Below are 27,536 nucleotides of genomic sequence, written 5' to 3' on the forward strand. Positions count from 1 at the left end.
CAGGGAAAAAATCATTGATATATATATATATGTATATGTATGTGTATGTATGATATACATACATGTGCTTATATATATATACGGAATACAAAATATCGATGTATAAAATAATGTTAAGTACTAATAGTATACATCTTTACGTATGTGATAAGGTTTGTAATCATTAAGAGAATAGTTAGAATTATGTAACCCATTAGATCTCAGCGTTAAGATAGAATCTAACACGACATATATACATATTTCGTAAGTAACATCAAAATCACTCAGCTGTATCAAAAAGTAATTTTTTATATAAGTTCCCACGAGCGCACATTATCTCCAATAGCACATGAATTTTAGCAGAGTTACTACGACTAATGATACAAAACATTTAAGCTGGTTGTACATAAATAATAATGAGATGAGAAAAATAAATGCATAAAGAGATACTTGATATTGTTAAGTAAGGGAGAGAGAGAGAGAGAGAGCGAGAGAGAAAGAAAGAGTGGGAGAGATTGTTATTGTGAGCGTCGCGTTCGCACTCACATCTCCGTTTACTTTTTTCGTTATACCGAAAACGTCAGGGAATATCGCAGATTTACTTTCATATATATTTATGTTACATATAATTTTTTATAAATAAATCGAATTAAAAATGATTCGTCAAGCGCTGCAGTGAGTTTTTCAATTTTTCCAATACAATTTTATCAAGTCGAATGGAATCACAAGAGAGATTTGTGATATACAACGAGCCCGTTCACGGCTCTCAGTTTTTCTTTTTTTTTTTATCTATTAATACCTGTAAACTTTAACAATTGATGTTGTACGAGAGACATTTTTTACTATTTTTTTTGTTTCTTTTTTGTAATGGTCATCGAGAGATAACAGAGAGAGAGAGAGAGAGAGAGAGTGCATACGATATCTGGTTTAGCGAGTCTCTCTCGGGCCGATTTATGCGTACGTATAAAGTTCTCTGCTTACTTAACAACATCAATCTATCAGTATACATATATTGTCTGTATTGTTATTAATCACCAAAAATAAAGGAGGAACATGTTTATTACGGTATTTCAACTATAACATTAACGAGGAGATGTGAATACAAGAGCTACTGTAGGTTACTCATTCTATATGCATAAAGAATTACCTTCCCTAGTTTGTAATTTTGCATGCTATACATACACTCGCTCACTCACTCACACATACATACGCAGGCACACACACACGCACCTACGTATGTACGTGCATATAACGGAGAGAGCGGAACAGAGAACGCAAGTAAGAGACCTGTGTAGAAAGTAATTCGTAGTCGAGATATATATAGATATATCCGAAGAGAAGCACTGTCATTGTTTCGCATTTGATGAGTTTTCTTTAAGTTGCGAAGTCCGAGCAGAGAATAGAGAGAGTGAGAGAGAGAGAGAAAGGAACACGAAGAAAATCACGCTGTGTATACTATTAATATATCCCTATAAGGTATGGCATATTATATGTATACACTATTATAATCCCCACGAGAGAGTATGCTAATGATCCTAACGTTTAATTATTAATAACTAAAAACGAGAACAAAAGTGTAGCGGTAGTGTTTTATTGCGATACCACCTTACCCCCTCCCGCACACGACCACTGCATGCACGAGACCCATGTAAAAGTAAAAAAAAAGTCGAATTTCTCTGGATCGAATCAATCCGCAAGCCGATTTTACGTTTTGTCCTTGCGACCCGACCGCTCCTCTCGTACCTTGCGATACCGTGCACGTTATATATATATATCTCGTAGATTGTTCCGCTGTTATTCAAGATATCGAACTATGTCTCAAGAACACGCTGTACATGTTTAAGATAATAAAATAGCGTTGAACTTAAGTGCGGTGCGTCCTTTATTGAAATCTACAGTGGAACTTGTCACAAGATGTTCAGATATCGTGCTGTTGTTTGCTGAATTTCGATGAGATTCCTTTGGTCTTGGAGCCCGCGGATAAAATCAGTAGCATCTGTCGGTTCAAAGTCTTGCAGATCCGTCGAGGCGAGGTCCTGATTGTACCAATAAGGGCCTTATTATAAGGCCTCGCTCGATCTCCACGACTGCGAGAGAAGGATCACTGATTATTTTCTGTTTTTCAAAATTCTTAGCGACGCGAGTTTCACGATTTCAATTAAGCTTTCATGCAAATCATGACCCACGCACCTTGTGCAATTGCAGTCACGCTCTGCCGTATTTTTACGTGTTTTTGTGAACGCTTAACGCTTAACGCGTCTCATGAATTCGCGCTCGGATGAAAACCAGAAAACCAGCCTGTACATATATACATACTTTTTCATTTAATTTTCGACTTATCTTCGATAATTTTGCATTTGCATCTACTATGTTTACTCACCATAGTAATTCGATATTTTATGTATTAGATAGGATTTGATCCTCAGCACCTCGCGATCCAAGTACTTTGAAATCCCGATGTGCGACATGCAAGATTCTGCCGCTCGGTGACTTATAAATTTCACGGGACTAAAACGTTTCAATAAATGTGTCGAATGTCCATTTTACATGTGTTTATGTTACTCCTAGAAGACAGCAAATGTATATCTTTAATTCAATGTATCGATTCTCCACGATGTGTATTCTCCCGATACCGTTCTCCAATTTTAAGATGCTCAATTATACCAGAAGAGTGTTGAATATTTTTCCATTCTTTAGACATTTCAGTTTTTTGTTAGAGCTACTTTCGATTTTTCCTGCTGATGCTTAGAAGATATCTTCCCTTGTAGAACAAGCTGTACGATGCGATATGCGAGGCCACACGTAAGGAGTCGAGTGCTGCCCTGAGATCATCTATCACGAACTTGCAAGTATAGATTTATAATTTTTAACAAACAAGACGGAATTCTTTACAGAGTTTCGAAGCACTTTTTATCTCATATATTTAATACTGGAGAACATGAAGAGAGTCAAATAAATACAATATTTTTTACCTTGACGGCACCTATCTTGAGCGCCTTCTCTTTAACTGCCTCGAGATTCTCGTTTTGCACAGAATCGTCGTTAGTTCTCGCCACATAACTTGAAATCCTCTTTTTTGCATGCAGAAAAATATACAAGAAGCATCTAACCACCGCTGTAAGCTAGAATTACCTTCTCTTTCGAGTTCGACATCTCTCGCTGTTTCACTTTAAGTAGAAGATAAAAAATATCAAATGAGGAGAGAAGAGAGCAGTTGTTAATGGCACTGAAATCCGTTTCGTTACGATTTTATAAACGGATTTTAGGTTTGATCTCAGATTGTCGATAACTTTCTGGAACCATGAATTGCAATAAGGAGCGAGCTACCAAACGAAATGTTATCTAAACCACGGAAAAGCGTTATTTTTTTCGCGTTACAATCGTTTGATTCGCGTAAATGTGGTATACAGTGATGATTAAAGGAAGACGCCAAGTAGAGCGCAACGTAGGCCTTTATAAGCACAGAGAATACTTCGTTCGTTACTATATAATCTACATACATACATATATGCAACAGGATATATACTTTATAAATACCGTTTAACTTTATAATAATCTCTCCTGCTAATAATAGATCGCAACATTTAATTAATGACGTTACATTAATTATTGCCATTAATGATTACTCATCGGCAGGCGCAAGCTTCTGCTCGAAAGTACTTCTCTACCTTCTGGTCGCGGCGAACGGTTGCGGCTCCGATACTGACAATGAGATAAGAAATAAGTTAACGAAGGTAGGAGCAACGAGCAGACAGATTCATACATCTAACAGTTTTTATTTTTACACTCAGTGCGACTAAGATAGGACTCGAGAAGTAATAATTACCGAAAATAAATAGCATTATCACGGTTAATCGTAATTAGTACTAGAGTCAAGTGAAGACCAAAGCGAGTTTGCGACGTGACGTTTAAATCCCAAGTCTCTATCGTGATGGAATGAATTCCAGAAATAGCAGAAGTCATACGTGTATATATATATACTATATGCTTGAACGTAGGCTATCTACATCGAAAACGCCAACTCGAGTACGGTCAGTAAGTCTCAACGAGCGGAAGATAACGAAACACTAACGGGAAAAATGTACAGGAATATCACGGTCCCTCCTCTCTACGACGTACTCCTAGTGCAAAGGTACACGCAACTCCCGTCCTTATTACCGACAAAGGATGGTGGTGGTGTTAACGCACACGACCAATACATCTCTACATCTCTATCGTTCTACGTCTCTCCTGCGATCTTGCATCAATAACTGCCGCACGATGTTTGTCTCGTGCGATTCCCCGATGACTGTGTACTCGCGCAGGCACTCGATTTCATGTGATTCGACCGATCAAGACCCTCCGCGCGATCGACTAACACGCGAATACTTTCATATTGTTACATGTGTACGTGCTCGACTGATAATTGATATCGATACTCGCGATTACGGTCGCACGTAATCTCCGTAAGCTCCCGGAGAAGACGTTCTCGCTCGAAGAATTGACTCTGCGTGCGGTCACGCGGTTGATTATTATTCTAATTTCGCATTCGGGATCGTCGACGGTCTCTCGTAGCCGGTACTACTGGTAATGGAGTCGAGGCTAATGGCAGATCATAGAGGTGCGGGAATGTCGTCTGTTTCTTTGGTTACGCGGCGATTTAGACGTGCAGTTTACTCAGGTCATTTATGAACGACTTTGGTGTAATTATGTGGGACGAACCTGCAACAAATGTGTTTTTTCGTTTGCACGGAATATTTCGAAATCGGTAATTCCTTGAATTTTGAGGCTTAACATTGACGTATTTCTTACCAATGATGACCTCCCAGTTTTTCAAGGCATTCGTGACTTCGTAAGCGCATCGTATCTCGGAGAAGCACACGCCGCCAACGATGAAGACGATCAGGCGGGGAACGTTTTTGATGGTCTGCTGACCCTTGTCCTTATGCCAGTGTCCATATCGCGCGCTGCGAATACACCCCAGCGTTATTCGAAAACCGTTTGGCCGTTTACTTCGAGACGAGGAAGAAGAAGCATCGTTGTAACGTACCTGGTCGGTGCGTGATATCCCGAACTGGACGCACGTCCAGCAAGGAACGGGAAGTGCTTCGAGTCGAGTTTGTCTTCGATAGAGTCCTCCATTACATCCTTGATGACTGGAGTCCAACGGCTCATCTGGTAAGTTTGCTCCGTTATCCTCTCCTTACGCGGCACCGTGTACAACTTCTTGCGATTGCTCTGCGGACAAAACAACAGCATTGGGTGAGCAGAGAGTCATTAAAGCATCACCGGAAACTCCTCCGTAAAGTGTAACTCGCACAAAATATTCAGACTTACGTCTAGGACGACGTTGATGCCGAGATTCGCCATGTTGACGATGGTCTGCTTATCATCGTCGGTCACTTGGGCGTGGTGCACCAATCGATTAAGATTCTCGTCGGTGATGCCGTTTTTGCTGATGACGTACAGAGAGATGATGCGCAGCTTGTCCAGATGGTTCACCGTCTGATCGAGCAGAATTGGCGTGATGTTCCTCATGTGATCCTTGATACGTTCGCCCTCCGCATCGGTGCCCATAGCTAGATCCTGAAATTTGCAGTAGCAAATACGTTAACAAGAATCCGAAGTACCAAATGAAGCTAAAATCACGACGTTACGCACCTGCTCGACCTTGCAAAGCTTATCTACGTTTCCTTGATAGCGCTTCATGCAATCCTCCGCCAGCTGCAAGTGCGTGGCGTACTTGCTCAGCTCCTTTTGATACTGCGGCATCTTTTTGATCATCTGCGACAGGTCTCGCATGCTCTGCTTGTCGCCCTGCGGCATTCTTTTTGATTCGGTAAACCTCTTCAGATTTTTCGTCACGTTCCTGAAATGCGAGTTCGGCTTATCAGAATACTCAGGGTTGTTAATCCTTCGTTAAAGGATCGTCCGAGTCTTGCATTCGTACGTACTGAGACACCACAGCGATGTGCTGGTGCCTGAGCTCCACCCACAGGTCGTCATTCTCGTCGAGTAGCACTTCCTTCTCCTGACCCGCCGCTACCTCGAATCTATTTAACGTTGTGTGATGTTACAGAGTCATTATTATGCGAATACTATAATGCAAGTTGTAGAATTCTTACCTGTAAACGTCGTTGTCAATGTCCAGCAGATCGTATGCCATCGCTTGTAACGTGAGCTCGTGCAGCAGAGGTGAAACGCAGTCGAATCCTCTGTCCAGGATCAACAGCTGAGAACGCGCTTTCTCAGGCCCCTCGCCCATCGTCGGTTCATCAGCCTTATACGCGTCTAGCTTCTGCTGCACCAACTGCGCGAGTTCGACGTTGCGGTCGAAGTCACTGCGACGTTGCGGTAAGTAATAGCGTTTATTTAAAAGTTTATTCAAAAGACAATGCTTTTCGAGAAAAGAGATGACTGGTAATGAAACATACCTGCGATATCTGACTGACGGATATTCCCCGAGAGTGGCGCACAGTGTCGCGATCTGCTCGGCAATCCGCTCCATGTTGGCTGGTCGTAGATTGAAGAATGAGGGATTGTAGAAGCAGGCAAAGGTCTCGCGCGAGTCCAACGAGAAGACCTTAATTACAGCAGATTTCGTTTAGTACAATAATGCTGATCGTAATGTTTAATAAAATGTGAAGCAACAGAAGCAAGCGTCATGCCAATAATTGATAACCGCCGACGGTAACGAAATTGTACGCGCTGTACGACGTTATTAGCGACGACGTTGGAAGCACTTACGCACAACACGTCAATAGTTTAAAGGAAAAAAAGGAAAAACGGTGAGAAACGAAAGAAGAATATTTCTTTCTTCACGAAGAAGCCCGTCGCCTGATCTCCTCTCGAGCGAAACGTAAAAGCACACCGACGATCCGGGAAATCTCTATGCTCGCGAAAGGATCGAGGATCGAGTTTCGCGCTCTAGAGCTACTGCTAGCGCCTACTGTTTTCGTCTGCTTGGTTCGTCACCTGCGATTCATACGGCAGGAATGCGATGTTGATCTCTTTGAGGGTTTTGATCTTTTTAGCGGCGAGAGACTTGCAGATTTCATTGAACAGCTCCTCCGGGCATACTGGCATCGGGTGCAAGCATGAATGCATTCTGATTATTAGTATTAGTGCTTGTTCGTGAGTCATATTAAGGGATCGACGGGAGGGAGGACGGGGTGAGCGGGACAGGAGGACAGAACCATATTAATATTGGCCCGGTTGATATCGTCCGAGTGATCGAGTGCGATTAAGTTCACGTGATTGGAAGCCGAGAGATGAACACAGATCGACGCGTGACGACGAATTGTATTATCGAGTGTGTATGTGTGTGTCTCTCTCTGTGTGTGTGTATGTGTGCCCGTCATCACAAAAGACGAAACGCTCATACATTTTCTTTGGCTTAGTGTTCGTTGCATTACCTGCTCCTCGTACGGTATGAAAGCGATGTTGATCTCTTTTAGTGTCTTTATGTGCTTAGCTACCAGCGAGTGACACAAATCTTTGAACAACTCTTCGGGACACGCTGCAAAGAAATATACTGAGTATGTCGAATCACCACGGGGATATTGATGGATCGGATCACTTAAATTTTGCACGATGTTATCTTCCCGACAGACATTCCCAAAATCACGTTCTCTTTCGTATTAATTTACATTCAGCGAGCATTATATTATCAAGCATTGAAAAATAATGCAACAAACGGACAATTTGCGAGTATATGTAAAGAATCCTCATGTTACCCAAGCAAGTTTGAATAGACATTAATAAAAAAATGCATTTCGCGTCTTATTCAGGTCGTAACTTGCTAGTTGGAAATGCCAAACTAACGGCAAATAATTGCGTCAATTTAAAAACTCAAAAAAGTATCGACTTTAAAATAATCTATATTCTTCCTCGTTATCTTTGCGTTTTCTTCGAAATCGTGTGAAGCTCCTCACGGAGGAGGACGTAATGGATCGCTTCGGATTCATCATTCGGGGGAGGAGGATATACCAGTCATATCGTTAAGATTTCAAAGAATCAATCGCGACGAATACCTTCCGTGAAGTACACGTGGGCAACCTTGTAGGTGGTTCTCGTCGGGTTGCTGAAGTCGTCGATCAATTTTTGCACCGACGAGTTACAAGGCGTGATGAGGTAAACGCCCTCCATTGTCGGCAGGGGTTCGCGCTTCTTATTGATGTCCTCCACTAGGGTGATACCCTGAGCGCTGATGTCGTGCATCTTGCAGCACGCGGACACCATCCTCATGGCGAGCTGATCGACCACCAGAATCCGCCATTCCATTCCACCTGTTGTCTTCTTTTTCTGCTTGATCACCTCGTTCATAATCTCTGATCAAGAAAAGGGGATTTATTACTAGAATGATGAGTCCTCAGGAAATTATACGAGCTTATGCGAGAAAATTTCTATTATCATTTTTGAACCGAGAAGGATGATAATTTTCCTCGAACGGTAAAACAAAAAGAGTAACTCAAAATCAGAGTAAATACTAACTTTATATACCTCTGAAAGCAAAATTCCGATTAAAAACTTTCTTTAGCAGAACACGAACGAGAATGTACTGTAATATTTCCTGCAGCAATCGTAACAGCGTACGCTTATATCATGCTTTGCGACGGAAAAAAATGTGTATGAAAAAATCAATACTTTAGCTTATGTTCGCACGGAATAAAAAGGTACAAGTACCTTGCGTTCTTAATAAATTTTATTTAAGAAGAGAAATAAAATAGCGGAGAAGCATTGCAACTATCAAAAGTTGCTGACAAATTTCTTGCTAAGATAATATAATCAGATTGTACTAATCAGAACGAAAATACATTTTTAACATCCCTCTCAATACTATACTATCCAAGAAATGCTAGAAACTACTGAATTAACTTGGTAAATAGGCGAAATCAGGGGAAAATAATTGCAGCGTCAAATTTACACAGGCATAATTAACATCGCGTCGGTTGTCGACAGCGCGATCGTTGACAATTGATGAATGCTGGCAGGTGAATTGATCCGCTAAGAAGTCTTCCGACGCACTCTACCACGTATATTGATCGTCTTTAGAGAGAGATGACGTCACTACATGCAGGCGCGTATCAACGGTGCATTCTCCCGTTTTCCAATACTCTCATCAGCGGAAAGGTATTTATAACCGTGTGAAACGCGTGAAGAGATTTTTCCTCACCGAGAAAGCTTGCTGGTTTTCAATGCCAACGTTCGATGGCCGTAGGCAAGTTAAAACGATTTATTGGTCGGATTGTTCGACTCAGGAGTCCGACAGAAAAAAAACAGAGATTTCACATGGAAATTACGTGATAATTAATTTTCTTAAATAATCGTTGAATGACGAACATTCAATAAATCTCAGAAACGTAAACTAATAATATTCTTATATATTACAAAAATAATGCGTACATCTCGGCGAGATACGCGCAATTGTTTTATCCTGCGCTGCGCACACGCGCAGTACATAAAATGTTAATACATTTAAACTTTCCTGTTAAAGAATTAAACGGAATGTGAGCACGATGGAAAAAACGGTGGTTCTGGTCACGCAAATTAACCTTGCGAGCGCAAAGGGAATATGATAATAAATTCATAAAATAGTTTGTATACTTGGATAAAATACTTTAGAACATGTATCCGATATCGATAACGAGTTACTCCGAGAGGGCAACGGTTGAACTTTACAGAGAGGCCGTCGTAAACCATCAGTCCGTAACGTACTTCGCGTAAGCGTGTTAACGAAACGCCACACCGCCTTTTTCGCTCATCTCCTCGCGACGTGAGCGGGACTGATTAGCACGCTCGCGGATAATCGCGGGACCGCGATTTCCTGAGCTTTTCATCGCGACAGATGCGTCACCATGCTGCGTCAATGATCGTCGTTGTCATCGTCGTCGAAAATGCCGAAACTGTGGCAACGCAAAAGGAACCCTAGTGGAGAAAAAAAATTGATGTCACTTGAACGCATTCGGTCTCGATAACGCAGGCGGGCACAACAGTGGTCACCGTTTATGCGCGACGACCGACACGCGATGCACTTTCTCGTACTCGCGTCATCGAACATGGAGCGTCGCTGTTCAGATTGCCGAAACCGATGATTTCCGCGTCGAATCATTCGAGACGAGGTAAGAGCGCGCGGCGATGATTAGCTGGCGTTTGACAGCGTTTTATGTCACTGCGTCGTGCGATGAAGTCATCGACGCGGCGCTTACGCCCATTCGTGACGGATGTCGAGGGGATGACGACGCCCGGCGTCGGCATCATTGACAGCATCGAGACGCCACGCGAGTCGGCGGGCGATGCCGCGCGATGATGTTTACAAATAGATTCTAATCCACGGGAATTAACGCTTTTTTAACGCTACTCACTCTGACCGACTTGTGCCTTGAGCGCCATTTTGCCAGGACTGACTGGCCGCGCGGCCGCCAGATGGCGACGGCGACGTGCGGCGCGCTCGTAACTTACGAACTGGCGGCGCGCGAGACCCGCTTCGATCGGCACCTGCGCGGTGCGCCGTGCCTTTTCGCTTTCGTGTGAGCCTATCGGTCTAGCCCATTGACATTAGAATACATAGACGGAGCCTTCTCAGAGGGGAAGCTGATAAATGCGGTAAGGGGGGTAGTGCATGAACTTCGGGTAATTCCGTGGTTAGCGGTTCGGTTACGTTCGGCGTTGCATGACAATTCCATCGACATCAGCAATTCGCAACGAGATTTTTATGGAAATGTTTGAAGAACATTTATTTTTGACAAATCGCGAACGCTATTTTAATAATTTTATATATATGTATTAAATAATAAATGGAAATAAAAGTGTTTTTTTGCTTTATGAAGCTAAACCGTATCTAGAATGTGTAAACATTTGCAAAAAAAGAAACACTTTGAAAGGTAAATAGAGTTGAGAACTGTTGATCTAAATACGCATATACAGGGTGTCCCGGGTTTTAACCGACAAACTGCGGGAGCATATTCTACTAGTGGAAATAAGAAAAAATTCTTATATCGAGTTTGCTTAGAAATGCTTTATTACAAAGTTATAAACCAATATTCAAAAGAAATATCAGATAAGTAACAACGGATTTTTTCACAAAAATAAAAATTATCTACGCAATGATTTAGTGACGCATTTCAAAATGTCCTTGCACATCGATACAAGCTAGACATCGACGTAGTACAGAATTTGTTACGGTACGACATTCCTGAAAATTTTGTTGCATCTCAGTAACTGAATTAGTAATTCGTTGCTTTAAATCTATCTGGTACTCTCCTGTTAGGAAATCTACGTTGATACTCTCGTACGGCAGCTCGTGCATTTCCGTCACAGAATCCGTACACGAAATGAATATCAGTGTATTCCTCATTTGAAAACACTTTTGGCATTCTGATAGTAATTGCTAGTTCACACGACGATTGAAATCTAACAGCTACTGTTCTGAAAGTAACAATCATACTGAATCGTTTCAACATAGTGAACATGAATACATGTGAATACACATAACAAACATCTTCGACCTTCCAAATTCTACACTATGTTCCGTTGTTACTTATCTCATATTTCTTTTCAATATTGGTTTATAACTTTGTAATAAAGCATTTCTAAGCAAACTCGATATAAGAATTTTTTCTTATTTCCACTAGTAGAATATGCTCCCGCAGTTTGTCGGTTAAAACCCGGGACACCCTGTATATAAAGAAATTCAATAGAATATAAAATACAATATAGAACACACATACTTGTAAATTTATTTATTTATTTATTATTTTTATTATTTTACAACTGTAAATATAACTATATAATAAAATAATTGGCGTCATACCTGTTTCATTATTATTTGATAATAATGTAAATCAAGTCAACAAACCATTTAGTTCGCTTTTACTTACTCAATAAAATTACATATAATTTCTTATTAACATAACTATAACCTAATCTAGGTTTCAAATAATTTACTTACAAGTGGAATGAAAACTTTCTGTTTGCAGCTTTTTCTTTTTCTAATTGTTCAGAATTGTTATTATTTATACGATTATTACAGCCAAATACACAAAACTCATGTCACTGATAGAAATCCAAAAGGTCATAATCACTTTAGATATCAATACAATAAGCACAAGCACATGTGAGCAGGAGCTCCGTCAACTGAACCATTAGCCGAACGTTAGCCGAACGTAACCGAATTCGACCGAAGTTCATGCAGTTCCCCCAGTTCCCTCTTACCGCGAATATCAGGCTCCCCCTCATCTTCTTCGATAGCTAAGGCTCCATCTATGTATTCTAATGTCAATGGTCTAGCCTGATTAGCCACGCTTCTTCCGCCCACGTTTCTCTCCCTTCTGCTCTTTCCAAATGCATATAGGTATGTGCGATCTTTTCTTTGAATCGCGATCCCTTCTTCATCTTTTCTCGTTGCGATTAGGCAGGCCGTCGGCATGTTTGCAGCGAGCTGCTCTGATAATTGCTTGAGTAAAAAGTATAATAAATTAAAGAGATTACGAGGCTTTGAATATTATGGTCGTCTAAATTGCTAAAAAAGCAGAGGGCATAAAGATGTAACGATAAAGATAAGATTGAAGTTCTTTCGTCGCTGCTTATGGGAAGTTTTCATTGCGCCATTGTGATTCCACGCGAACGGCGATTTTCCTGACAATAAGCATGGAACCAGGCATTCAGTGGCCTCGTTAAGAAATCTCGACGTTTTGTGTCTTTTTCATGGTAACACGTAAAGCGCCTGCATTCTGAAATACTGAAAATGTAACGTTTTTTATGAGAAAGTATCAAGATTTTGTAACCAGTGCAGTCGCACCAGGTTACGAATTATAAAAAGTAACTAGATTAAATTAAATGTAATTTAAATTTCTGCGCATGTATCTGTATCTTTTTCACTTACGCTGTTAGTCAAAAAAAGGTTCTAATTGCACTCGAGTTTAGAAAAGACATTCATAATTTCGCACGCGAGCGGAGAAAATCGGTTTAGATGAATATTCCGATAGATATCACTTACTCTCGTTAATAAATAATGCGATTTTGAATTAATATCGCACATACATTTCACTAAACACTAGCCTCTAACCCCGCATTTGTATCTAGTAGTGCCGCACATGTCACGTGACGATTTTAAAATTGCCAGTTCGCCAAAGTCGATGGCAGGTGTGGTTTCGCGTCGCATTTTTAAATCCTTCGAAGCGGCATTGTTCGCGTCTCGTCGCCGTTTTCCGATCCGATTTACAGCAACAACGGGTACGCGAGTGATCGAGTGATTCAAATCGAGCCGCACATTCCGGCGACTCGATCGCGAATATCGGCGGAATCTCGGAACAGAGACAACGGGCATCGCGATCGTGGGTGGTGTCATGGCGTCGATACGAGATCGCGGCAACCGATGTCCATTCGAGTGACATCGGTTCACGAATGATGGACCGGTGGTCAGGTGTCGGATCGGAGTAGACGAAAGATGTCGAGCGGCAGCGACCGACACACAGTGGGGAATTTTCGCTGAAACGTGGCCATAAATCGAGGAATCATCAGATTTGCACAAAACTTGGTAGACTTATGTTTTCGAGGTTGCTGATCACGAATCCAATATGGAAATTTGCAAAAACAAAATGGCGGTCTTAATATAATGTAGCGAACCATGAAATACTCATCAATATCGATATCAATGAATGTTTGGGGTTGCCGATTACGAATCAGGTTCGAGAATGTCTGAAAAAATAATGTTAGACTTAATAATGGTGCAGGGTAGAGTTTTTTTATAAGTTTAAAAAAAAATAAAAACAAAAAAATACAAAATGTTTTATACAAAAATTTCATTGTACAAATGTCTCTATTTAATGACATCAATAAAAATTTTTAAAAATAATTTTTTAAAACAATTTTTTCAAAAATTTATGTAAACAATTGTTTTTCAAAAATTTTATTAACTTCATTAAATACGGGCGTTTTTACCATGAAACTTTTGTATAAAACATTTTTTGATATTTCGAATACTTTTCGAGATGTATCGAGAAAAGTAATAAGGTGGTTGTAATAAGCTTATAACAAGAGTAGCAGCTAATTATTGTGAATTTTAGTTGCTAATAGTATAGACTACAAGATGAAAAAGAAAAAAACGCGGGATCTAGAGGGATCTGCAACTAAAGTCTACACGAAGTAAATATTAATTTAGGAAAATATAAACTTTGTCGGACTATCGTTATGTGTCGTAAAACAAACACGACAAGCGTTATTTCAAAAATGTAAATAAGAAAAATCTTCTACAATCCTCCAGGAAGAGCATCCATTTTGCAGAACTTGATTATCACTTTTATTTACAAAGTTATTAACACTCAAAGTTCAATGAAAATATTCACGCAATGCGTGAGAAACGTGTGTCGCCCATAAAGGCCTACTTTCAACTGACATACCTGCTCGACTTAAAATAGTAGGGGACTAAGGGCAACGGGATTCTATCCAGGAAACAGTCCTTATCGATTCTCAAGGACAATAGACCCTAACTCGAAACTTCATTTTTCGATTTTTGACCAGCTTTTTGACAAAATTGCCCACTGTGCGACAGCCGGTGAGCCGGCCACCTGACAACGAGAGCGAAAGGAGCGAGCGAGAGCGAAGGGTCGCGCAGAGGAGCGAGAGCGGCGTGGGAGGAGCGAGAGAGAGGGCGACGGCGTCAGTCGCGCCATCGTTCCGCTCACTCGTGCTTCAGTTCGGACCTGTTCGCCGTCGCGTGCGCCTCGCGTTGCGCGCGCACGTGTGTCGCCCGAAGTGCGAGGTGCGTACCATCTGACCGTCGTTTGCCGTGTGTACGCCACGTTTTTGCCCACGTCGTCGGACCACCCGCGCGTTTCCTCTCGCGTCAGTGCGCGCACCCTCGCGTGTGGTGCATCCCGTCCGTCGCGAGATCCACGAGAGCGATTCTCTCAATTCGAGGGTCTTCTCGACGTTTCGTATCGCCGCGTTTCGTGTCACCCTCGAACTTTGTCGCGCGCGCCAGCGACAAAGACCGCGCGAAAAGGGAGAAAGGGAGAGGAAAGGTCGGCGTGTTACTCCGTTGCGTCGCGACGCCTGTCGCGTATTCCGCCCCCGCGTGCGCGAAAGAATGTGTGCCGCCGCGGTCGACGACGGTATCGTCCGCCAGTGATAATCGGGACGGTTTGTGTGATCATTGTGCTGCGAGGCGATCTGCTACGGGGGAGAAACGTCACCGCGACCTGGATTCCGCGCGCGTCTGCGTCTACGAGGGTCAAAGATGAAGCTGGAGTATCCCTGCCGCGTCGAGGGCTGGCTCAACGTTTGCGGTGAGTACACATCATGTGTTTACGTGTCGTGCGTGCGATGAATGCTTCGAGGTCGATGTGGTCGCAGCGGCCCGTCCGGCGCGACGAATCTCGCCGGCCAATTTTTCCGACGAGTGTGTGACGGCATCGCGAGTAAATCTCTGAATTTTATTTCATCGTTCATCGTGCCCAACGTGCAATTATTCGATCATTTTGGGAGTGTGTCCTGCCCCGTAAATCGTGATGAATTATACGAAAGATCGACCGCGTTGTCGAATATCTTCCCTAAATTTTCCCTAAGTTTTTACGATCTTCGAACGTTCTTTCTGTTATATAGTTTTATATAGTTCTATCTGTTATCAGATTTGATTTAATTGATGCTACAAAATACTGCAAAATACAAACGTGAAAATTATTTTAAAAAGATTAGTGAAATTTGTTCGTTTTTGTAGAGGCACGATGTCCCACATTGTCGCTTGCATTTAATTCCTCGAATGCACGTGCGTGGATGTGTGAGAATACTATTGCGCTAATTTCGGCGTCACGCGGACTGCGCGCGCTTTGTTGCATAATGACCAATATTGAATCGTTGTGTGAAAGAGATGATGAAATTGTTGGGAATCAAGCGTGTTTTTCAGCAGAACGCACTTGAAAATGTAGGCGCGGGGAATTTAGAATATTAAATCTCTGTTAAGCAAATTAATTGTCCAACTAGATGTATTAACGCAATGAAATATCGTTCGCGTTATGATAACGTAAATAGAAATTATATAAATTATCATGTATTTTAAATATCTCAACTGTTTAATTAAGATTTAGTAACTTGAATAATTTGAATATGTTTCTACTACTTTTATGGATTTACGTAAAATCAGGTCATTGACATTTTCTGTAATGCCAATACTTGAAATCGCCAACATGTCGAGAATAAAGCAAGCATGATATTGATTTATCAATCGTGCAGAGATAACTGCGCGATATTACATGGGGGTTCAATAAAATTTAATTTGTTACCAAATTCACGATTCGACTACCGAATTTCTCAAAAATTTGAGTTATTGTGATTGAGAAATACACTTTTGTAAAACTGTTATTCACTTGACAGTTGCATTTAATGCATTCGTTTCTGAATTTCAAGTTTGTCATTAAAACATAGTCATTAAAATATAGCAAGAATAGTTATCAAGAATTGAAAGTTGTTTTGCAGAAACATTATTATCCTTGATATAAATTATCTTGATTTACCTAAAAGATTAACGTCTTCCAGACATAATCGATAATACACTTTCATCTTTTCCGGAGTTTACGTAACATCCACTTAGTTGGCGAATAAAAATTGCAACGAGCAATTAGGAATTAAATCAGTTGAGCAACTTTCCACCATAGGAAATTATTGTAAAAGCATTAGGAAATTTTCCATCAGAGATTAAGTACGGTGTTTTTCATTACTTGCATTCTCGGCCGTCGAATCCGTCTTATTTTTAATTCTTCATTCTTCTATCATAAACCGACTTATAGACGCGACGAACGGCTCTTTTTCTCCGTTTCTCGGATACGTGATGCTCGCTCGTAACGGGTTACGCAATCCCGTAAGAAAACATAATAAATAGCAGCGAGGGATACATCGGACGTAACGTGATAGCTTTTTGCACGCATCCTGCCAGAGTGCATTGCTCTCGCGAGATTCGGTACATGTGTTCTTTTTTTTCGCGCATTTCTCTCGCTTTTTCCCGTCGACTCCGTCGCGACGGCATACGCCGGTTCCCTTGTGAAGGGGAAAAAAAGGGGCGAGCGTGACGAGGGGTGGCAGGGTGAGTTTTCTTTCTCCGGCGGCTCTCATGTGGGTTCGACGGGATTTCGAACGTCACCGGGTGTAACGATCTCGCGCTTTTTTCCGTCGACTTGGGCGTCGAGGCGGGGAAGTTCGATTTTTACGAGTGGACCGGCACCGGTCGATTCTTTATCCGACCGTAGAAAAATCCGCGTCGTCTGCGTCCTTTTGTTATAGACGCCAAACGGGCCAGCGTCCAGCATCCGTTGAGCCGGGCGACATTTTTGCAGCTTGACCTCCCGACGCTCGGATGCGACGCGTTATTATCAGGAAATGTCAGGATCAGAGAAATATACAGCGGGACACGTTACATCGTGGTAATGTTGATCGAGTCTGAGACCTCCTCGTAACTCCACGATGCGGATGTAGACGGCCGGAAAAGAAATCGGGAAATTGAGAGAGTCCGAGTGTTGTTTTCCCATCGATTGGTCTGTTGCAGTTTTACAGCTCGACGATAGAGTTCTTCAAATATTACTCTTTCCTCGATGTTTGCACATGTATTGGGTCGTCCGGAAAGTTCGTGCCGATTTTGAAAGAAAATTCAAAGGCAACATTTTTTTATGTCGATAAATATTTATTGACTTATGTATGCACCGTTTTGTTTCACAACTTTTGTCCATCTTTCACGCAACTGGAAGATTCCATTCTCCCAGAACTTCTTAGGTTTCTCGGCGAAAAACTCCTCAAGGTGGTTTTTTATGTCGATCAAAGAGTTGAAGTTCTTGCCGCTAAGGGAATTTTGCACAGACCTAAATAAGTGGAAGTCTGAAGGTGCAATGTCTGGTGAATACGGTGGGTGAGGTGGCACATCCCAGCCAAACTCCAACAATTTTTGTCGGGTAGTCAAAGAAACATGAGGTCTGGCATTGTCCTGATGGAACACGACGCCCTTCCTATTAGCTAATTCTGGACGTTTTTCCTGAATCGCTGTCTTTAATTCGTCCAGTTGCGAGCAGTACTTATCTGCATTTATCGTTTGGTTGTGTGGTAGGAGCTCATAATATAGGATTCCTTTCCAATCTCACCAGACACAGAGCATGACTTTTTTTGGATGAAGGCTGGCTTTCGGAGTGGTTAATGCTGGTTCATTTAGCTTACCCCAGGATCTTTTGCGTTCTACATTGTTGTAAATGATCCATTTTTCGTCACCCGTCACTAATTGCTTCAAAAATGGTACGTTTTCGTTGCGCTTGTACAGCGAGTCGCAGATGGAAATGCGATCCATTAAATTTTTTCGGCCAAATTATGCGGAACCCATACATCATAGCGACTTACGTAACCAAGCTTCACTACATGATCGTGGACAGTGGTTTTCGATATTTTCAGTATCTCTGCTAATTCACGTGTCGTGTAGCGCGGGTTATTCTCGATCAGTGTCTTGAGTTGGTCATCATCAGTAGTAGAGGGTTTGCCCGAGCGTTCTTGGTCTTTAAGGTTAAAATCACCAGCTCTAAACTTAGCGAACCACTTACGTACGGTTCTTTCAGCTAAAGCGCCTTCTCCGTAAACAGAACATATCGAATTTGTTGCTTGTGAGGCATTTTTGCCTTTCCGGTAATAGAAAAGCATCAAGTGTCTAAAATGTTCTTTGTTTTCTTCCATCTTCAAAAGAGTACAAAACTGACACGAATCAATTAATCTGAAACAACTTTTTTCCTAAAGATGCGTTGAAATGTCACCTTTAAGCATATGTATATAAATCGTATGTTTTCAATAACATTGATATATTCAGACATGTTCCAACGCCATCTATTAAAAATCGGCACGAACTTTCCGGACGACCCAATATAATATAAAAAAATGAGATACGTTTGCTAGACTCGAATTAAAGTTACATGTTCTTGTTCGTAGACGAATTATAGATTTTCAGCGATGTAATCGAATGCGAACGCACTTGCTATCCAGCTATTTGAGAGTTCGCGTTTTATTTTTCTCTTTTTTCGTATTTGAGTCATTGTTTCGTCACATTTCCCGACGATCAGCCGCAATTATTCTGAACTGTATGGCGCGCGCGCTCGTGGGACTATTTTAATTTCCCGGCTCTTCTTTGTTTCCAATCTGCCGCGCATCTGCATCGTGCGTATCGTCAAAGTATCGGCAAAGCACCCACACTGATCGTTATATTTTGCCTTTTTTTTTACTCACGACCGTCACACTCGCATTTGCATCGAAATGAAAACATTCCCATTCGATCGCCATCTACATTGTAGAGGCCTTTTGTCTTCGCTCTTGCCACCAAATGGACGTTCCCTGTATCATGAATTTGTACACATCCGCTATTCACGGTCTACGCGTAAATGTTCTTGTCTGTCTCGAGGTCTTTCTCTAGAGTAAAGTCGCGTTTTGCCGTTTACTCTCGATATTTTTCAAGCCGAAGAACTTTTTCCTTGACATTTTTTTATCTTTTATGCATTGCAGTCGATTTGTTCTATCATAAACTTTCTCTCCATGCTGGAATCATATTGATGATTTATTGTCTAATAGATTAAAGAAACTTGATTTTAATAACGCAACAGACATATAATTATAATTATATAAGCATAAATTACAAAATTGTAGTTAAGGAATATAAAACTGTTTAACAACAAATGATAGAGCCAGCATATTTATGAATTAAAACTGAAAAATGGCTTTTCGGTGCCCAAATGCGAGCCAGGTAAATGCTCTTTTTCAAATTCTCCAAGAGAAATGCCGCAGGTGCGTCTGAAGGTGCAACCACATTCTTTTCTTGCTCTCATTGCTCAGCAGGGTGCTTAACTCAGCTCGAAACGATCGGTCTCCCAACACCCGGTCGTATTTCATGTCTGCCGTTTGCGTGGCCCTCCCGGAAATAATAAAGCAAGCATTTCCGTGGCACGTGACGAAAGGCGGGCGTGTTGTTATCCCACGAAAGGCGCAGGTTGCTGTCCGCACGAACAGGTAACCCGCCGTTTCTTTCACATGTGATCTGCATAAATAAATCACGCGGAATCGCGGTGGAAGGCGCGCGCGATGGTTATAACCCGTTCCATTCTGCTTCAAAAAATAAAAAACACGCCCGTAACACGTTGCAAGAACATTCTTCGACGAACGCTCGAAAAGAAAAATGAAGCCTTTTTGTATCCTGTTTTGAGGAACAGTTTTGACGATCTCTTAATCGATGCAAAATCGCGTGACACTAGCCGATTTTCTGCGACGTGTTTAAAAATGTTCGAAGGCTACATACAAACGGACGTTACCTCCACGTTCCTCTCATTGATGGACTTGACGGCATCAATAAAAATAAAATAAATTTGCCTCTTTTAAAGGATCCGTCGGGGCCTGTTGACAAGTATCCGTGCTTTAAAAAGGGACCCTTTTTTGGTCGCACGAGTGTACCTATCGCGATCTTAACTTGCAAAGTATTACTGCTTTACCCGAATCACCGAAGTTGAATTCCGACGCGAGTGAGTCGTTATGTGATTAAGTAAGAGAAGTAATCGCGCGTAGTAAACGTCAGGACGCTCGCGGTTCGGTGATCCTTATTTGGCGAGGAATTTGGAAAGTTTCTTGAATATACAGACATCTCATATGCATATGTACATTGCTAAGAAAATATGATACTTAGCAGATCTCGTGAAGATTAAAGATGATCTTAATACTAGAATTTCTTGAAACATACATTTTATATCTGTCACATTGTATAGGAAATTCATATTATATCGCGAGCACCTCTTATAAAAAAACTGCAAAATTAATATCGTATTTTACTTGATTTGATTGATTAATATCGAGCAATAAACAATCCTTGCAATCGGAGATACAACAAAATGTAATAAACCTCAAACAATTATATATAAACATTATCTCAGAAAAGCGTTGAAACACGATGTCAATTTAAGCCTACTATCTCTTAGTTATCTACCTACGTGATCCGGGAAGATGCAATATAATCCTTGCAGTAAGACCGTGGTAGATACACGGTGTACTGTTTTCAGACTCGCTTTGCTCCACGCTTACATATGCGGCATGCGTGTTTCTCTCTCGACGGAAAGTGCGTAAATAATTGATTTATCTCATGATTCACTGTGACTCCGCGGCACTCTGGTTTGACCGAAGTTCATACGTATCGCGTACACGGGTCCCCGCGGGTGCCGCGCGGTTCATCAGGTTTATCGACGATATTGCCATTACTACTTCATTGTGTAATTGCACTGGTGTTCCCAGTAATCGATATCGCTGCGCTCGTCCGGCTGTAAGCGCGCTCGTAAAGCTTGAACCCGAGTTCACGGCATTCCGGCTGCTGAGATACGCGAGCTCTCTCCCCTTTTCCGCGATCCTTCTCACTTTTCTCTCGTCCCGGTTCTTTCAATTTTTCAGCCGACGACTTTATTGGCACATCGCGCGCTTATCTCGAAAATGGAGCGAGTTTCTTTTCAAGGAGCATCGTTAAAGTAACGCGCGAGCGTAGCATGCGTGATCATAGTTCGCATAAAAGGAACACTCGTCTCTCCTGAGGTTTAAACAAACGTATATGTTTTTATTCTATTTTACATAGTCAACATTTTTGCCTACGATGTACGTACATTTTTTTCGTGTCCTGTTCTTTGAATTTCCGATATTTCGTTTCCTGTATCGTTTCTGTGGGCGATTCACTATGAAATGGGTTCTTTTCACGAAAATACAATTCTCTTTTCTGTTGTCGGCCTTTTACGGTGCATCGACGTAGCGTGCAGGATGGTTGTTGAAGCTTTTCACGTGGAAAGATAGGGAAAGGAGGAAGCAATTAACCCAATGGGACACGATTACTGTTATCACGCAAAACAAGTTTGTCTTTTTGATCGGTAAACGATATTCACTTGCGTTAAGCGATTGATATGTCTCGGAGCCGATCGCGAACGAGAGCGAACGAAGCAGGAGGAGAACGTCGATTATGCGCGCGATAATCGGCCGTTAACGCGCGAGCGTTTAAACTTTCGATTTGCCCTGGTTTTACGGGCGAGATTTAGTCGGCGCCGGTTTTATTAAGTAATTTCATCAGTACTTACGAAGTCATGCGGCGGCACGCGCGATTTCGATCATTACGCGTGCAATAAAGGGCGATATGGGGTCACATAATTACCTCAATTATGAGAGATCGTTATGTGACTGAAAACGCACTGCAACGCGTGAAAATATTTCGCGCGGCTCGCGCGGCATCGTAACAATCGTAATTTATGCACGATGGTAACAGTGAACTGGTACCTGTTTCGAGCAAGTCTCAACTTTCTGCACAATCGATAATTTACGGTAATAATACGGTGATGAAAATTTCGTGTTATGTACCGTGATATTACGCGATCGCGTGTCATAAATGGGCGCGTATGTACACAACCAGTGACAAAATTCATGCTGACCGTATTGCCGGCTCGCAAACGTCGATCGATAGGAACTACTTTCTCGCTCGATCCGTTAAACTCGTTTTATACCGGTTTAATTAACCGGCACCGGCGGTCGGATTAAACTATGCATTGATAAGGCACAATGAATACGTTCGAGTTGACACAGTTACACCCTCAGAAAGGATTTCTGATAACAAGACGAAAAATATTCTTGACTAATTTAATCGTATTACAAGTATAAAAAATATGAAAATAAAACAATTTTTAATTTTAATCAGTAATTTCTATTCTTCTCTCTCGAATTAAATAAGATTGTCTTACTGTCTCGAGACAAGAGTAACATATACAAATTTATGCTTATATATTCTTGTATGTAGAATAATTTGATATTAGCGCCACTTTATAGTAGGCTTTGTCGATGTCGACGCATCATTTTCTCACAGTCGCTCGTCGACTCGGCGCTTCTGCGTCCTTTATTCCGATAAAACGGCCAATATTTATGTGTTGCAATCGAAAATCGGGAAAGTGTTTCTGTTATTTACAATGCAAGAAATATTAAAAGATATAGAAATGTAAGTAAGTATATACAATATACTTACTTGAGAAATAAGATTCGAGATAAGACATTTCCATATCTTTTAATATTTCTTGTAGAGTATTGCACTTATTCATTGTAAATAACAGAAACACTTTCCCGATTTTCGATTGCAACACATAAATATTGGCCGTTTTGTGCGGATTCTACAAATTCTCTTAGAAGAATAGAATAAGATGTCTTTTAGATCTCACAATATTCTGAAATCAAGAATATTTTGAACTTGCTACAAATTTTGATCTAAATCCTTCTGAGAAAATGAATGAGATAACACCAAGATTATTTAAATCTAGATTTTCGAATTTTCTATTCAAGATTAAAATATGCTTCTTTTCAATAATAAATATGATTGTCGCTATAGCGATCTTATTTTATGATAGATTAAAGAGTAATAGCATTAAGCCCAGAAATCTTTTCTGTGGGTGTACACCAGAGCGATCGATCCTTCGTGTGTGCGGCTTTCGCAAAATATTTATTACTGTTTATTACTGGTATTATGGTGAGAACATACTCGCTATTTCATCATTTAAAATTATTGTAATAACCAATCAGAGTTTTTGTGTGAAGTTTCTACATTTTGCGATACGAGTATTTTTATCTCCCCGTGTGACTTGTTGCAAAATGTCCTGCAAATTCTTCTGCAAGAAACGTATCCTTATTACCGAAATGAACAAGTCATTGCGAAAAAGAATCACGCCACATTGTTAAACCGCATGACGCGTCTTGCCATCTTTTCTCTTGCGCTAGGGCGACGCACAAATAATAAATATTGACGCAGGTTCGCCGGCGCCGGGTCTTCAAACTCTCTTCAGCTTCGTCCCTGCGACAGATGATTGATGCGGAAATTGGCACGTCGTCCTCCTAGGTGGCCATTCTAACGCGCGCGCACGATCTTCGCAGAGAATCTGCATGGTCGACGGATCCGTTGAATTTTATCCCGTGACGTGCCGCGATATCATGCCACTATTACTCCACGTCGCTCTTAAATGGAACGTACTTTTATGTAAAGCTCTTAAGAAGATCAGGATGGAAGACGTAAAAATTCATGCAATTACACAAAAATTAAAGAACGTTCTTTTGACTTCTTCGATCGATTTAAACTCTCATATATCGCGTTTTACGTAATATTCGCGCATTCTACCCGGAAATTATGTTCTGGCGTGGTTCAAAGTGGGTTGCTTTTGGGCGACACTTCTAATAATGAAACTTCGCCAGATGCGAATCTGGCGGTTGCGGTTTTCATATAGGTCTCATATTTGCCGAGTCTCTCAGCCCTGTCTGTTGGGAAACTTGGAGATCGAATAGCAAATAGGAGATATCGAATTCTCCCTTCGGTTTCGCCGCAATGGGAGCAAACATAGGACTTAATATCAAGTCGTTAGCCCGTAATGAGAGACGTGACCTTCTCCGCGAGTGCCTGAGTGCACCGATGCACAAACGCGAGCATGCTCGTCCATTGCACTGGCAATTGGCCGGCGTGATGCACGTCGCGGTCTGTCGTAAATATTTGAAGATCCAACTGGCAACCGTCTCGGTATCCGAAACTAAAGATAACCGTGGACTCTTCCTGTTTGGAGAATCAAGACAATTGTAACGGGGTTACACGTAACGCGAATCAAATATAGCAACAAGAAATGCTATCTCTTGCTAATCGACGTCTTACAATATTTTGATAAAGATACTTCGATGTTTAAAAGACCGTTTCTATTTCTGCAGAATTTATATTTCATATTAGGAAATATTTAATGTGTGTGTAACTTGAGAAGCGAATATGTTTCAGTATTTAAAACTCATAATTAATTGCACGATTTGTTGCGTTCCTCAAGTTCAAATTTAAACGTAAATACTATTAAGTAAGTGGAAGGTATCGATGGTATGATAGACCTCGGCGGAAATCGTGTCTTCTCTCTCCCGAGGAGCCTCAAGGCCGCGGCTTAATTATTCATCGAGTAGATTTAATGATGAGGAAGATAGAACTGAAACCCGAAGTACCGCTGACGGCAGCGGGGTCGCGAAAACCCACGGTGAACGTGGATTTACGATTATTGCCGGAGTACGTTTCCTTAATTTCCAAATAATTCCTCACCCGATCGAAGTGTGCGAGCAGCATGTGCGTGTACGTGTGCCTCTACCGCGCGAGGAAAGCCGCTATCATGAACATATCATTTATTACAGCTGAATTACTGAACGTGCGCGCGTAATCCGTTAAACGTCGCGTGATAAAGTACGATTGTGCAGAACGCTATTTAATCTATCGACTGTTTAATCTATCGCTGGCAGTTACTAAACGCAAATGGCGAATAATATGCGCACATATCCGATGTTTCTTACAAGAAAAGATATCAGGGAAATGCGTATTATCGACGACGCGTATTTATTTGTTTGTCCCCGAAATTACAAATGAACGAAGTGTTAATGACATTCTCGAATTATCATCTGGAACGCGCTTGATTTGCAGAACCGAGAACCGAACGATTAAAATATCACCGCACGAGATTTTATTCCAGCGTCTGCGCACACGCCTTGAAATCAAACGCGAGAATAAACTTCGAGAAATCCAGGTTTCCGTTTATTCAGGCCTAGAACAGGCCTGGTCTCTTTCTCTCTCTCTCTCTCTCTCTCTTTTCTCGGGGAAGAATACATAAAGTCTTCGGGAAGTTCGGTCTCGGTTTCTATTGACATTATGTCATAAATTCGTAATGCTCGGCGGAATCGCGCGGTACGAAAACTGACTGCGGCGAAACTCAAAGCGATAGGAGGCTTTTTCTTGCATCGTATGTACGTTTACTTGTTATAAATTACTTCAGAAGTTTCGGTATACAGAACGAATTGAATGACGTTTGTCATTTCGCGTGATCGTGAGGCAAATCGAAAAATAAATGCTCGTCCTTCCAGTAATCCGCGCTTTCGAAGGCTCAATACGCGTTTAACTCTCGCCAGCTTGATTTTCTCTCGTTCGTACCGTTATTTATACGCTAAACATTCGCCGTTTATTCGCTGAAAGCGTTGCATTGTTTCGCCGGATAATAGCGCTGCGCACAGCGAAACCTGTCGAATCCGATTTAATTTCGAACAAAACATCTCGTTCAAGGTCTAGGCCGATGGCGATTGACGATGGTTAAGAATACTCCTCTGTTGTTTTCGCATTTACGTCAATTTTACAGTCGCCTCGCGGAATTATTTGCAAATTCCATTTGTAAATCTCTAGATATTCTTTATCGGAAAAGAACTCGTAGCCCTTACGCACGGCAATATTTCATATAACATCAGGAATTCATTGAGGGTTAATAAATTTCATCACATAAATCCATGGTTAAATGAAATAACTTTAATGAAACAAAGTTGTTAACAAACGAAACATGATCTCTTCGAGTGTACTTTTACATCAGAAAAATTTAAATTAATCATTGCTCCTGACGAATTAATTGCCATAAAGCTCAACGAATCGCTCGACATCCAACGTAAAGCAAAGAGATTGCCAACATCTCGGACATAATCTTCATTGAACGACATGGAAGACAGATCGCTTGTCTACTTTGTTCATCTCGAACGATCGATCCGAATGAAACGCGTGAATTCGCCTTGAGGGTACGTAATACGCGCGGGGAAGAGATGACGGCGACGAGAGCAGAGGTTAACGAGATCTCGATGCTGCTGCTGTTGTAGGCATTGCTGATATCTGCCGACTCTTCTTACGAGGCTTCTCTCTCCCACCGTGCTGCTCCGTTGCACTCCCTCCGCTGCTCTATTTTTGCCCGAAGTGATTCACGATTCACCTCGCGCTTCTCGCGCCGTCTATCTCTCCGCAAACGCAAGTGCGATAGTATTTATGCATGTGTAACGAGACCGAATATTGTTCAACCCGATGCGTACGCGCGCGCACGCCCGTCAATTTGCATAACGCGTTCCCGTAAATCATCGAACGACCCGACTCGTTCTCGCGTGTAAACGACGTGCCAGACACGCGCAGAAATACCGTCCGTCGTCGGATTTTAATGGAAGACGGCGATGCAGAGTGCTGCAAAGCGAGAAGCTTTTTCTCCGCGGAATATTGCAATTTCGTCGTTTAGCGAACGTTCTTCGAGACATTCCGCGCGCATTCCGCGCCGAAGTTTCGTTTACAGAAGTCGTCAGACGTACGTACGTTCGATCTCGGAGCTCCCGATAAAATCTCGTTCCCGCGAGCGTCGGATGAGTTATCGCGATCCGGGGGCGCCACGTGGGATCATTAGGGTGAGAACGTGAGGGGGACGATGGGCAGGAGACGAGGAAAATACCGAGGAAGACGGCAATTCGATAATTGGTCACGTTCGGCGCATTCGGCGCCCCGATGAAAAAGTTGGGTAAACGGGTAAACTCGACACGAGCGGATTGTCCCGGCGATCCCAAGCATGTTGGAGCGTTTTTCGAGCGTCCGCTCGCGGCATATTGGCCGGCGACGGAGAGGCCGCGCGCGGCACGTAATGGCGATAATTATCCGAGTTTATTGCCTAATGAAGGCAGAGGATAGGTCCGGCTAATGGCTACTTTGCATCCCCGATACGGGA

General features: G+C 41.9%; 2 protein-coding genes and 1 non-coding gene across 4 annotated transcripts in view; 1 reads left to right on the forward strand and 2 right to left on the reverse strand.

The window, feature by feature from the left end:
- Positions 1 to 1,023: 1,023 nt before the first annotated feature.
- LOC105275068 lies at positions 1,024 to 3,132 on the reverse strand. The gene is made up of 5 exons (XR_003406921.1): positions 3,112 to 3,132; positions 2,952 to 3,050; positions 2,356 to 2,487; positions 2,166 to 2,277; positions 1,024 to 2,058 (listed from the first exon to the last, which is right to left on the reverse strand). It is a non-coding gene; the product is annotated as an argininosuccinate synthase (transcript).
- On the reverse strand, positions 2,884 to 10,425 carry LOC105275054 (protein ROP). 2 transcript variants are annotated; one of them, XM_011331687.3, is made up of 11 exons: positions 10,323 to 10,425; positions 7,992 to 8,288; positions 6,934 to 7,037; positions 6,393 to 6,541; positions 6,084 to 6,299; positions 5,913 to 6,011; positions 5,620 to 5,827; positions 5,296 to 5,544; positions 5,009 to 5,196; positions 4,771 to 4,925; positions 2,884 to 4,680 (listed from the first exon to the last, which is right to left on the reverse strand). In XM_011331687.3, the coding sequence occupies exons 1-11, from the start codon at positions 10,348 to 10,350 to the stop codon at positions 4,619 to 4,621; spliced, it is 1,755 nt and encodes a 584-aa protein (XP_011329989.1). In that variant the 5' UTR covers positions 10,351 to 10,425; the 3' UTR covers positions 2,884 to 4,618. The 2 variants fall into 2 exon arrangements, with proteins under 2 accessions (XP_011329989.1, XP_011329990.1); XM_011331688.3 differs by lacking the exon at positions 6,934 to 7,037 and adding an exon at positions 7,374 to 7,477.
- Positions 10,426 to 14,630: 4,205 nt separating this feature from the next.
- Positions 14,631 to 27,536, forward strand: part of LOC105275048 (disabled homolog 2-interacting protein) — a 308,710-nt gene continuing 295,804 nt past the window's right edge. Inside the window, exon 1 of the mRNA XM_011331680.3 lies at positions 14,631 to 15,245. Within this exon, the coding sequence (XP_011329982.1) occupies positions 15,197 to 15,245 (49 nt within the window). The 5' untranslated portion in view covers positions 14,631 to 15,196. The remainder of the gene's footprint in view (positions 15,246 to 27,536) is intronic.

This window comes from Ooceraea biroi, chromosome 8, assembly GCF_003672135.1.
Source record: "Ooceraea biroi isolate clonal line C1 chromosome 8, Obir_v5.4, whole genome shotgun sequence".
Taxonomy (NCBI): domain Eukaryota; kingdom Metazoa; phylum Arthropoda; class Insecta; order Hymenoptera; family Formicidae; genus Ooceraea; species Ooceraea biroi.

Coding starts and splice junctions, on each gene's coding strand:
- LOC105275054 (XM_011331687.3), bottom strand. CDS start 10,350: ATGGCGCTCAAGGCACAAGTCGGTCAGA. Junction 5,828..5,912: donor CACATCGCTGTGGTGTCTCA/GTACGTACGAAT, acceptor CTCGCATTTCAG/GAACGTGACGAAAAATCTGA. Junction 5,197..5,295: donor GCATCAACGTCGTCCTAGAC/GTAAGTCTGAAT, acceptor TTTTGTCCGCAG/AGCAATCGCAAGAAGTTGTA.